This window comes from Chiloscyllium plagiosum, chromosome 21, assembly GCF_004010195.1.
Source record: "Chiloscyllium plagiosum isolate BGI_BamShark_2017 chromosome 21, ASM401019v2, whole genome shotgun sequence".
Taxonomy (NCBI): domain Eukaryota; kingdom Metazoa; phylum Chordata; class Chondrichthyes; order Orectolobiformes; family Hemiscylliidae; genus Chiloscyllium; species Chiloscyllium plagiosum.
The window spans coordinates 29,575,781-29,589,643 of NC_057730.1; the positions used below are offsets into that span (position 1 = coordinate 29,575,781).

The following is a 13,863-nucleotide window of genomic DNA, read 5'->3' on the forward strand; positions in this document are numbered from 1 at the left end:
TAACGTGACAGTTCTGTTCCTCTGCAACCTTGCGCTATAGAAAATCACGCTATGGAATACTGCTGTAGGAATCGCACTGTAGAAGAATGCGCTACAGAAAACCTATTTTTCACGTTCTACAGAAAATTTGTGTTATGCAAACAACGTCCACAATTCACCAATCACATTATAGCCAGTTTATGCTGACAAAATTCACGTTAATCAAGAATGAGTTAATTGTATTTAAACAACATGAAATAGTGGCCCATTTATTTCCTGCACATTCCTAATAGTAACCCAAAGCCAGGTTTCCTACTTGACATTCTGTCCCCTCCAGGTTCCGGATAACAATGGCATGCTTGGGGCGGTGCAACATGCCACACAACTCCTGCCCCAGTTTCAGGGCTGCAGCTCTGACCAATCGAGGAGATTTGCGTCCAATCCAAATGAAAACATCTGACCAGCAATCAAGAATATAGACAGATCGTGTATCCAAAAGACTCTGGACCTGAAATGAAAAGGGAAACTGTGCTCAAACGACTTGCCGAATGACACTAATAAATCAGGACATCAGTTTTAGCTGGACAATCAAATAGATTTAATTACATAACAACCAAGCTGGGTATTAAACACAAAATCAATCATTCACTACTAAACACCATACAGAATTCAACACCCATATGAAAAGTTACTGTACCAGTCTCAGCTCTGGCAGCAGATCAACTTTTGGCTTCACTTTGTGCTCTACGGAGAGTTTATAATTAATCTGAGGAAGCTCCAGGTATCCAAGACCCAAGCCAACCTAAAGAAACAACAAATGAAACATGCATTGTACGAGTTGTTCTAGAGTTTAGTGCAGGAACATTCAGACAAAACTGATTTCAGGGAGGCAATAGCCTAATGGTATTATCAATGGACTGGCAATCCAGAGACACAGGTAATGGTCTGGGAATCCAGGTTCAAAAACCACCACGGCAGATGGTGGCATTTGAATTCAGTCTAAATGATGATCGTGAATCCATGGTCAATTACTGGAAAAATCTATCTGGTTCACTAATGTCCTTAGGGAAGAAAATTGCCATCCTTACCTGCTCTGGAATACATGACTTCAGACCAACAGCAGTGTGGTTGACTCTTATCTGTCCTCTGTGCAATTAGGATGGGTAACAACTTCTGGCCCAGCCAGTGATGCCCTCATCTTGTGAATAATTTATTTTCAAAACATGCCACTGCTTTCCCTAAACCATCAAAAAATGTACCTGAATGAGACAACCCCATCATATTTCAATTCACTATCTAAAATATTTCAAGCTTCCCTGGTATAAATAAGAGGTTACTCTGAACATTTTACACTGATGCTCTTTCGGCCTCAGGCTACTGTGTAGAGGGTACTGTAGTTTCATCAGCCCTCATTCCCGAAACTAAGAAAAAAAAGCTTTGTATGAATTATATTAGGAGAGTACAGTGCAAAACATACTGACGTTTCATCTGCAATCTCTATATAAAAAAAAGCAAAATCTTTGTTTCAAAGACCTTGTAAAGCTTAGGCCGCACTGGCTTAAAATCATCCATCACATGACACTTAATCTCCTCAGGTTGTCCTCCCAATGCCTCCCAGAATTCTGGTGTCTCTTGATTTTGCATTAGTTGTATTATCTCTGCATTTCCTTTTCTCTCATTTTTATTTATCTTTTCAGCAAACAGTCTGAAAGACAGGAAAATCTGATTACAAAACACTTCAGATAAAACATTTCCACATGCTGAACAACTATTCTCAAACATTGTCTAACCAAGATTTCATAATGGGCATGCTGCCTTCGAATCTAAAAACATAATAAAGCTAACAGCCCACAGTATGACAACTTAGAATACCTTAGTGTTTCATCAGCATTCTGTCTCTAAAATACTTTGCATTGGCTGACAAATAAAAAATTTGGAAAGACCATTTGGGCCTATTCAATTTATCCAGTCCACAACTGAAATATACATCTCATGCCCATCACTACTATTTCACATATTTATCACGGAATATGTTAATCCTTTAAAATCACTTAAAATTTATGTAAATTCACTTTCTCTGGCTTTACTGGCCTATTTTATCTTGCACATTCTGGGTTCACTTCCTAAATAGAACACCTGACACCCAAGAAAGATTCCCATGAATTGGTTTTCTAGACTGTAAAGTTTAAAATTTTGACAATCAATGAAGTTGATCCCGTTTACACCCAAATCAGTCCTGGTGCTTCTCTCTTCATTCATTCATGTGCCTATGCATCCTTTGATAGTGATAAAAACTGTATACAATACCCTGAAGGACTAGTACCTGGCTTTGGTGCTTGCACTGAGTGTGGCCTGGGAGCCTCTCCAGATGTAAATCTCAAGCCCATGATCGAGGAGAAACACAAAGCTAGAAGAAAAAAAAAGCGTTCACATCCTGAAAAAAAGACAATGAGGTAAAGAGAAATCCAAGTATGCCATAGGATATTATTCTGAATGTCACTTTTGATGGATTTAGGCTTAATATCTAATTAAGTGATGCTGCCAGGAGAACTGCTTTTATTTTTTAGAACCCTATACGCAAGTTCAAATGTATTGGAGATCAAGTTATACAACTCACAGCACAGAAGTCTAATCCCTCTAAACACCACCACAAGTACTGAGGGAATGAGGTTATGGGAAAAGTGATGGGAAAAGGAAAAGAACAATCTGCAAAATTAGGCTATACAATCATGGAAGTTTCATGTCTAACTACTGATCTTTGCTGGTTTAGCCACTATTAGATAAAGTAGCAGCAGGAAAACTACAACTGTGTTTAACGCCTTGCCATTTTGGAGGGCAGAGACACTTAGCTAAGGTTCCATCACGACTTTCATTTCGTAACATTTCCAATAAATTAGATGTTCATTGTATTGCACATGAAGAAGAGCAAGACGTTAAGGAAAAGTGGATTTCTGTACTTATATATTTCACCAAATGACAAGGGGGAAAAAAAAAACTGGAGGGGCAGGAAAAAGTGACAGAGAACAAGGTGGGTAGGGGGAATTATATTTTCATAATGTATTAGGCCCTTAGTTCCCCTTTGTCAAAAGAGGAAAGAAAAACTGGTAATATCAAACCAAGCCACCTGCATTACTTTCCAAAAAGCCACTCCCTATCCAACTCTCCTAAATGTGCCAACTCCGGCTAGAATGCAGTTATACAGATGCAGCCTGCACCCACACTGGAAGGTGCCAACCTTTGGTGGATGGAATGCAGTCCCCCATTATTCCATTCCATTCCAAACACCATTTCCACCCACACTCTGAGATGGCTCAGTTATTCATTCTTTATATGAGAATCCAGATAAAAATTACAATTGTATACTATTAGAACTCAGTTTAGTCTCCTGTTCAGCACACTACTGTCATGAGCAAGATGGTAAAGTTGTGCAAGTAAAAGTATGCCCACTTGCATTCTATAAATCACAACAATGCAGCCAAAAATACTGTCATTCTGAACTGAGAGTCTGGAGAGAGTAAAGCAATCACTGATGGCTGCAAGCCCATCTCTGCTTGCAAAGTAATTTCATATCACAAAATAAGAACACAATACAAACTACTAGAGGAACATCCCTGTATCGGATGACTGTCAATGCCAGTTGGGGCAAAATGATTAAAATACAGCTTGACTGATTAATGTGAGATGAACAAGAGAATCACAAATCTAAAGAGCGTCAAATACCATCCTACATACCGAGGATCCAGTGACAAGCCTTTAAGTGGAACAGACTCAAGCTTTATGTTCTTCTTACCATAGCACCGAAATAACCTGTGTGGGGGAAAATAGTTTATAAAAATAGAAGCAGCATGCAAGAATTGCAATTACCTATTTTCAAAATACAACAACTGAAAAAAGAAGTTGCTCAAGATGGGTCAAAAATAATTCTAAAGCTGGGGACTTGCATTTAGCTAAAGTTACTGCATTGACCAGCAAGAATATGTCCAAGCTTTTGGGAAAGAGACAGACCTTCAAATAAAAATCTTGCTGAAGATATTAATAGACACAAAGTAAATTTAAGTGATAGTTTATAATAGGATCAAATGTGTTATTTACTTTGGATTAAATATATTTTATGTTAAAAAATTCAGTTGCTGAGAACAGCAGTGCATATCTGTCTTAAAAAGCAATTTCAGCAATTTAACTAAGTTATCATCTGTAACAGGAAACTGTTTACATGAAAAACATTAGAAGATGCTTACTTAGACATTTTCAAAATGGGAATTAAATACATCAGAGCAACTTAGTTGAATTTGATCTCACCTTTTAAACCCACTTGACTTTAAGGCTATACTTGGTTTTGAATCCCACCTCATGTGCAATACCATGGATAGCTATTTATAATAGTTACATTAACATACTAAAATCTTATTTATGCAAAACATAACAGTCTATATGCATCCTCTCCACTAACATTATGAAAACATCCATTTATGCAATTAGGTTATAGATTGGCACATTTAGATTTGAGTTTATGGAGATAAACTGCCAGCTAGGAGACATTATATTCCAAAAGGCCTAAAGCCACAATTATACTATTGTGAATTTAGAATCTAAAACTATAATCATATTGCATAACATCTTATAACAACAGCTCACAAGCTCCAATGGCCAGATAGTGGTTTGGACAGGGTAGACTGGAGTTGCAGATCATGACTAGTTAAGAAACATGCAGCACTTGGTGGTTAGCACTGCTGCCTCACAGTGCCTGGGACCTGTGTTCAATTCCACCCTCAAGCAACTGTCTGGGTTGAGTTTGCACATTCTCCCAGTGTCTGCATGGATTCCCTCTGGGTGCTCAGGTTTCCCCTCTCAGTCGAAAGATGTGCAGTTTCGGTGGATTCTAAATTTCCTATAGTGTCCAGGGAAATGTCGGGTTAAGGGATAGCATAGTGGCTGGGTCTGGGTGGACTTAATGGGCTGAATGCCCTGCTTCCACTCTGTGAGGATTCCCATGCTTTGCTCAGAAAATTGAGTTTCCCTCAGATAATTACCATAGGTATGGAAACCCCAACAAAAGACCTTGAGAGACAGAGATTTCAGAGGTCCTGACATCACTTCTCCTCAACAATTAAAAAACCTACTTTAACTCCTGGGTAACAAGGAAACTAAAACATCCAACTCATCACTAGTATCCCAATATCCCCTCCCCCTGACAACCAACTCTTATCACCACCCCTCTAACCAGGACAACCTCCAAATGCCTAGCTCAACACACCTCCAGCCAACTCAACCCAGCCAATTCCAACAATGCCCAATTTGGGGTGGGGGACTGTGCATTTCAAGGCTGATTCTTGGATTGATTTCTACCAATTACTGACAAGGGCTCTCAAGGGAAGAACTAGAAAAAACAGGTATTTTTATATATGTGATCAGCGTTGGAATTAGAGTTTTTGACCCTTATTGGCGCTGATTTTCCATTATCTTTATCCTTCAGTCTGTTAATAATTATAAACTACATCCAGCCTCATAATGAAGATGAACAACCCTCATTCTCATCATCTTACTTCCTTCATTCTATCCTCTGCATTGGAAAGCCAGTTCTTCCCTAAGTCCTTTACCTGGTGATGTACTGTGTCTCTTCCACTGTGTAGAAACCACTGGCTGTTCCTCCTTCAATGTAGGCAATATTATCAAATACCTATAGACATCAAAGTAAATATTAAAACCAGCAAAAAAAATTTTAATTTAATAGATATAAATTTGACAAAACTGACATCCATACTGAAGTTCGTCTGCAGTGTAACGCATCTATCAAGTCCCATTTAAAAGGGAGCAAGTTGCCACAACCCATTTAGTGAAATCAAATTGTCAACAGAAGTTGCTAACTAAAACTCAGTTTAATAGTACCAAAATTTTTTGCATTGTGCTGTGAAATGCTACAGCAAATGAACTTTTCAAATGAACTGTTCCAGGAACCAAACTATTGAGAAAATATTAAGTGAGCTGCCAAGGGCAATTCCTGGAAATTTGAAATAAAAACAGGATTAAAAGGTTTAGGCCTATCCTTGAAGGTAATTGCTTGGGTATATCATGATGTGCCATAATACCAATGAAACTACCCATCATTAATCTGAACATTCAAAGAGAAGGACAATACTGGAAGAGGATGAAAACAAAAAGTATTTAATAGTGAATAATGCATGCTAATCAAAGTGATACAATCCAGATCACAACAGAATCAATACTGATATCCATATGCAATCACCTGCTATACTTAACCAAATACTGACCAAACTAAATTCTTCACTCTCATCACCCATTTCCTCACGGATTGTCCTGCACTGTGCACCTAAAAAATTCCGGAGATTGACAGCATGGATAGCAGCACAAGCTTTTTTATCCATAGTAGCTTCCTGACCAATCCAGTAGAAAATCTGCCAGTTTAATGCACCATTCTCATCAAGGGTTGTCTGCAAAATGAAGTTACACAGAAAAAAAAAAGTTCAAAACTGCAAAAGGTTTTGAAGGGGGGGCAAGAAGTTGAGCATTATTTCTGATACTTGGCAACTCGTAACAAAATCAGCATGACCACAAAAACAGAGGGAGCTCAAGACAGCTCCCATCACCTTCTCAGAAGAAAAATTATAAACAAGTTAGTTTTTCAGCTTTATCAATAGAGGAATGAAGATGGGATATGTTAATTATATCAATTAAATTTCTGTATATACAGGTAGAAGACATTTATAGAATAGTTAGTTTATGTGCCTGTAGGGTACCCCTGTAAAGGACAATGCCATTGGCATGCTTGATTCTTAGTAATCAGTCAAACCATGGGAGCAGGAATGCATTATTTAATTTAAAATTATCTGTGGATGGAAATATTGTAAGTTTCCTTTGAGGATTTGATATAATGTCTCCTTAAGAGGCTGTCTTTCACTTGTGAATTTACTTCAACAAAAGCAAAATATTGTGAATAATAGAAATCTGAAAGAAGAAAAGTTTGAAGAAACACAGTAGGTCTGCCATCATCTGTGGAGAGAGAAAAACAAAGTTAACATTGAGTTCATTATGCCTTCTTTGGAGCTGACAGAAGAGGTGAAAATATTATGTTATGCTGTTGACAGGAGCAAAACCAACTGAAGCGAAGGTTAGGGACAGATTGTTTGGCAAGAAAGATTAGAGATCAAAGGATAAAGGCAAAAGAAGGGAGGAGAGAAGAGGGCTAGATCACAGATGTTAATCACAGATCAAAGCCACCTGTATCTAGTCTCCTTACTTCGCTAACCTGCCCCTTACCCTACCTTCTGCTCCACTTGCTCCTCCCTGTTTTAAGGTCCGGATTCAACTTCCATTTGCCCAGAGGTGTGTCATAACATGTTTAAGTAAGGTGATGAAAATAAAACACATCATATTTTCACCTCTCTCGTCAGCTCCATAAGAGAGTAATAATGGACTTGAAATGTTAACTGTTTCATACTCTACAGATAATGTCAGACCTGATAAGATTTGAGAAGACAGTCAGTCACACAAGGGTTAAGTATATATGTTTTATTCCACGAGTAAGTTGATCCCAAGTAAAGGCGACTGTGGTTTCTTCCCTCAAATGGCTACCAGGAGTTTAACGAGATTGAAACAAGAAATATTTCTTTACGAAGAGTCTGGAGAGCATACAATACCTACCACATGCTGCAGAAACAATGACATAAATGGGAGAATTAAATATTTGAAGTAAGAAGATTTCAAAGAAACTAACTTCTACATAGAGGAAAGAAAAAGAAAATTCTGATTTGATTCTACCTTCAGTTTTGAATGGCGAAGCTAGGAAATGAGTTTAAGAGCAGTTTATATTTTTATACAACTCCTTTAACATAACAAAAAGTCTCAAGGTGCCTCTCAGGTTCATTAAAGAAAGTATCACACTGAACTACTGGATGGCATGGTGGCAACCACTGAGCACTGTTGCCCCACAGTGCCAGGGACCAGAGTTCGATTCCAACTTTGGACGATTGTCTATGTGGATTTCCTCCGGGTGCTCTGGTTTCCTCCCACAGTCTAAAGACATGCAGGTTAGGTGAATTGGCCGTGCTAAATTGCCCATAGTGTTCAGAAATGTGTAGGCTAGGTGCATTAGTCAGGGGTAAATATAGAGTACTGAGGCAGAGAGAAGATATTCCTGAGCTTGAGGTCTAGTCTCCCAAAATAATGGCTACCAATGGTGGAGTAATTAAAATCAAGGGGCTATCTCAAAGGTTACAGGAAATTATAGAGATAGAGACAGAAAAAAAAGCATGAAAGGATTTTGTAAACAAGTGAGAGAATTAGAAATCAAGACATTACTCGAGAAGCAGCCAGTGCAGGTCAACGTGGGGTTTGTGTAAAGATTTGCAGCTCTCATGCCAGTTGCTATGATTGTGGGCATGTTCGCCGAGCTGGGAAGTTGATTTGCAGGCATTTCATCCCATGTCTAGGTGACATCTTCAGTGCTTTGGAGCCTCCTGTGTAGTGCTGCTGTACTGTCTTCTGGAATTCATTTGGCTCCGTTTCCACTGCTTCCGGTTGCTCGTTGTCGTGGCTGGTATATTGGATCCAGGTCTATGTGTTTGTTGATGGAGTCCATAGGTGAGTCTATGCCTCTAGAAACTCTTTGGCTGTCCTGTTTAGCTTGTCCTATGATCGTTGTATTGTCCCAGTCGAATTTGTGGTCCTTGTCATCTGTGTGTATGGCTACTAGGGACAGCAGTTAGGCACAGTGGCTCAGTAGTTGGCACTGCTGCCTCACAGCACCAGGGACCAAGGTTTGATTCCAGCCTCAGACGACTGTCTGTGTGGAGTTTGCACATTCTCCCCATGTCTGTGTGGGTTTCCTCGGGGTGCTCCGGTTTCCTCCCACAGTCTAAAGACGTGCAGGTTAGGTGAATTGGCTGTGTTAAATTGCCCATAGTGTTCAGGAATGTGTAGGCTAGGTGCATTAGTCAGGGGTAAATATAAAGTAATGGGCAATGGGTCTGGGTGGGTTACTCTTCGGAGGGTCGGTGGGGATTCATTGGGCCGAAGGGCCTGTTTCCACACTGCAGGGATTCTAAACCGGTCGTGGCGTTGAGTGGATAGTGTGTTCGTGGATGTGGATTGCTAGCTGTCTGCCTGTTTGTCCTATACAGTGTTTCATGCAATCTTGTCAATTGTATTTATCTTGCACATGAAAGGTATAGGGTTTTTTTTCTGGTGAGTTGTTGTCTGAGGGTGGCTGTCAGTTTATGGGCTGTCATAAATCTGAGTGGTTGGAGAAGTCTGACTGTCAGTTCAGAGATTTTTTTATATCAAAGTTCGTGCGTTTAGTGTGCTGGATCGTGGCATGTCCTCATCACGTTGTTTGTCTGTTAGGCATCTAGCACGAGCATTAGAGTGGAAAATAGACGAAGAGGATTGTTGTGAGTTAAGAGAGAGTTTTGAATGACCTCAACTCTGGAAGGTGGGGTATGGAAGACTAGCCAGGAGTGCAATGAAATAGTTCAGTCTTCTGGGAACAAAGGGATGAAATGATGGTTAAGGCAGCAATAGATGAGCTGAAGAGAGGCAAAGCTAGTGATGTTAGATGTTGAAAATGACAATGACTGCATGAATCAGGATCAAAAGCAACAAAGTTGCAAATAGACTGGCTTATTTCTACCCAACCAGCACTAAAAGTCAGATAATCAGTCTAATAATTTAGCAACAACGGAGATATTAAGGCAGAGGATGGGGAGGTAGAGGTGGGAGTTGTGAGCATATATGCTTGCATTATTATAGATGAGAAACAGGAGGGAACTGAGAACAGAGCCCTGGGTAACAACAGAGGTAATGGTGTAGGAAAAGTAAGAGAAGTCATTGAGAGTGACTGTCTGACTACAATGAGATGGAGAAGAATGAATTCAGTCAAGAGTAGTCATATCCACAGGATGGGAGTGGAGTAACTAAAGAACAATATTCTAAGCTCTGCCAAAACCTAGAGAGAGATTTAGAAGGATGAAGATAGCAAGCTTATCTTGATCACAGTCACATAAAATTCATCTTATCTTAGATCTGTCCAAAAGGATTAAAGGAAGAACTGCTATATTTTGCACTTTTCTCAGTGCAGTTTAGATTCTGTGCAAAGTAAATACTGGGCTAACTCCTGATTTTACTCTGTAACTTGCTTTTCATTTACAATACTATAAATAAACTGGTTATTAGTGAGCATTTTCCACTTTTCTAACAGGATATTCAATCTCTATTGCACTGTTCTACAGTACAAGATTAACAACTATTTTTGTGGAATACTATCCTATGCAAATCATAGTTCAGGATGCCATCAATATGTCCACAGATAATCCCTGCTAAAAACGTAGCTCAAACTGTATCTCGTCACAAAGTGTCTGTTTGTGAATACCAGCATCTGAGAAAAAGGTTACAGGAGAAAGTCATAAACTTATTAAAATAAGTGTGACATGATACACTTTGAATTCAGCAAAATTCCTATCTGAACCGTTGCAGCACTTGCAATGTATGTTGCTTCATGCAAAGATTAATTGAATTAATTATAATACAAGAATTCTGCCGAAGCAGATTCCTATTCTTAGATTATCCTTAGATTTATAGTTACCTTCAACACAATGTAACAATCCGCTTCATAGAACTTTCCATGAAAAGCCTCATCAATTTGACTTGGAATAAAATTCTCAATATGCCAAACCATGACCCCTGGGATCTGACCAATATCTTCAGTGAAGAACTCAGAGTAATCAAGAGGAGGTTTCTCAAGACCTTGATCCCAGCGCTTGGTCTTTAAGTCTGTGCTCTTCACTTCCCCCACCTCCTGCAAAGAAACAGATGCCTCAGAAATGGAACAAAGTACTGTTCTAGCAAAAGTCTACAAGCATTTCAAAATCTGAAGGTCAGGTAATTGGAGGACAAAGTTGATTAACATAAGGAGAAAGTGAGGTCTGCAGATGCTGGAGATCAGAGCTGAAAATGTGTTGCTGGAAAAGCGCAGCAGGTCAGGCAGCATCCAGGGAACAGGAGAATCGACGTTTCGGGCATAAGCCCTTATTAACATAAGCCCCTGTTCACATTAGACAGAAAATTCATGAATGCATGACACAGATCATTGAGCAAATAATTGTTCAGTGCTGCTCAACCATATTCGAACACTGACCACTCTAGTACTGTAATATATACAGGGATGATGTGAGGAGGGGGCAGTGATTTGTCAGTTTATTGGCAAGCACAAAAAGATCAAATCTAGTGGCACTTCCAATAGCAGGCCTATCAGGTATATGTCGTCCAGGATGCCAGCTCCTAACCCGGCTATAAGAACGCCTCCCATAATTTATCTGGGAGGACCCAGACGTGGACCCATAAAATACCAGCAATTATAGGACAAGGCCTTAGATAGTCTTTCAGTGGCCACTTTTGGCAGTGGCTCACTGGTTAGCATTGCTGCCTCACAGCGCCAGGGACCCAGGTTTGATTCCAGCCTCGGGTGACCGCGTGGAGTTTGCATATTCTCTCCGTGTCTGCGTGGGTTTCCTCCGGGTGCTCCGGTTTCCTCCCACAATCTAAAGAGGTGCAGGCCAGGTGTATTGGCCATGCTAAAATGGCCGATAGTGTTCAGGGATGTATATGATAGATGCATTAGTCAGGGGTTAATATAGGGTGGGGGAATGGGTCTGGTTGAGTTGTTCTTCGCAGAGTCCATGTGGACCTATTGGGCCGAAGGGCCTGCTTCCACACTGAAGGGATTCTAATTCTGAATTCTAATGCTTAATGGCCTCAATTCATCAACATTCCTTGACCCTTCTCCTGGATTAAATTGAAAGCTGGTATCAAGAAAGTGACGCGGTCCCCAGGCTCTCCGGTCCTGTCCCTTCCACACAATGATACAACCTGCAGCACCTCTCATCCCACCTCAGGGGGCATTTTAAATTCCACCACTTGTGTTCAATTATCTTACAGTGGTTGTACTCTGGACTTTATGAGTCAGAAGACTGTGGGTTCAAGTACCGGACTAGGCATTTGAACCTATAATTATTGCCGACACTGGGAAGCATAGCATTGCTGGAAATTGTGTCATTCTACAATTTAAGCAGGTTTGTGATGGAACTCTTCTGTGATCCTGAGCAATCCACAAGTTCATTTTCAATTTACTCACTCTGCTTGCGCCTAATTTCAAGTACACAAAGAGACAAGCAGGTAGGGATCATTAATTGAATTCAACAAAAATAGGTGGGGGGGGGGGCGGAGAAAGAAAGGCAAAATGATGTTGAAATGCAGATCCTCAGTCACCACTATTCTTGTAACTGAAGAAGCTGCACCTAAGATGGTGCCGTACTGATGATTTATAAACTTTTCACTGTACTCATTACAGGACATGTGACAATAAAGCTAATTCAATTCAATTCACTCAAATGCTTGTATAGATGAAATTAGGAGCTCAAATAGGAAGGTTATTTTGGAGCCAGCTGTTTTCAGTGTTGTTTTAAATTCAACACTACCCATCTTCAAAAACCAAAACCTTGCAGATTAAGTGTTATCCAAGATGAAAATGCAAACGTTTGCCAATAATCACATTGAATGATTCAAACGCATTGTTTACATACTTATAAATCAGTTTTATGCTGTTAGTAAAAATGAGTTACAAATTAAAAAACACGTCATGGTCAAGAGTTTTCTGTATTGCTTTTGCTACATGTTTTCAAAGGTCAGAATAACTTCTTTACCTACCTCCATTTTTTTGTTTTTTTCTTGTGCCACATCACTCATTCCTTTTAGCACTTGTTTGGCTTGGTCATCTTGGCTTGAGTCCTTTCTTCTTCGCAGACGCATTTTGCGGGCTATTGGATCTCGAGTAGTGACTCCTATTATCAAGGAGAAAGAAAATATCTTTAAGTTTGACAATTTTTTATGTTCCAAATACCATGTTAAATCCCATTCCCGATGAGAGGATATTACATGATGATAGATACATTGGTCTTAGCTGATGTGAAAAACAACCACTTGAATGATGCATTGAAAAAACGTTGAGACCCACATCACACTGGACAGACACATTCATAGGGATACAGAATGAGCACCGAGGAACAGTGGTAGAATAGCATTGGGTCTGAGTGACAATATTGAAGCAACAGTAATTAAAGTTGCATTTGATATCTAACAAGCACCTAAAATGGCCTAAGAGTGCTTGATGTTGATAGAGGGGCACTGATATAAAGTGTTTCCCACCAGGTATGATCAGAGCCAGATTGAAGATATCAAGTTTCTAACCTTACTATGATCATCAACCGCACCTGACCCAAGGATTGTTTTTAAAATCAGCCATGGGCACTTTGAACCTTACCACTAGAAACTACTGATTGGGCTTCTGCCTCTTAACCTCCAGTCACATACTGTTATGAACAGTCTTACTGCTATAAAATATCTTTCATCTTTCTCTAAGCAATTGCAGAAGAAGTTGATTTATGATCGTAAGCCTGCAAAATCTATGTCAGAGCTGGAGAATTCAGTATATTAGAATAACTGAAAATACCTTGCAGGAAATAGGACTTCAGTGAGGCATTCGACAAGGTTCCCCATGGGAGACTGATTAGCAAGGTTAGATCTCATGGAATACAGGGAGAACTAACCATTTGGATACAGAACTGGCTCAAAGGTAGAAGACAGAGGGTGATGATGGAGGGTTGTTTTTCAGACTGGAGGCCTGTGACCAGTGGAGTGCCACATGGACCGGTGCTGGGCCCTCTACTTTTTGTCATTTACATATATGATTTGGATGCGAACATAAGAGGTACAGTTAGTAAGTTTGCAGATGACACCAAAATTGGAGGTGTAGTGGACAGCGAAGAGGGTTACCTCAGATTACAATGGGATCTTGTTCAGATGGGCCAATAGGCT

General features: G+C 39.8%; 1 protein-coding gene across 1 annotated transcript in view; it reads right to left on the reverse strand.

Annotated features, from left to right (window-relative positions):
- Positions 1-13,863, reverse strand: part of flii (FLII actin remodeling protein) — a 77,187-nt gene that overhangs the window by 23,644 nt on the left and 39,680 nt on the right. The window contains exons 12-20 of the mRNA XM_043711627.1: positions 12,697-12,830; positions 10,577-10,789; positions 6,249-6,428; positions 5,577-5,656; positions 3,712-3,786; positions 2,303-2,386; positions 1,513-1,684; positions 677-781; positions 296-487 (exon numbers count right to left, since the gene is read on the reverse strand). Of these exons, the coding sequence (XP_043567562.1) occupies positions 296-487; positions 677-781; positions 1,513-1,684; positions 2,303-2,386; positions 3,712-3,786; positions 5,577-5,656; positions 6,249-6,428; positions 10,577-10,789; positions 12,697-12,830 (1,235 nt within the window). The remainder of the gene's footprint in view (positions 1-295; positions 488-676; positions 782-1,512; positions 1,685-2,302; positions 2,387-3,711; positions 3,787-5,576; positions 5,657-6,248; positions 6,429-10,576; positions 10,790-12,696; positions 12,831-13,863) is intronic.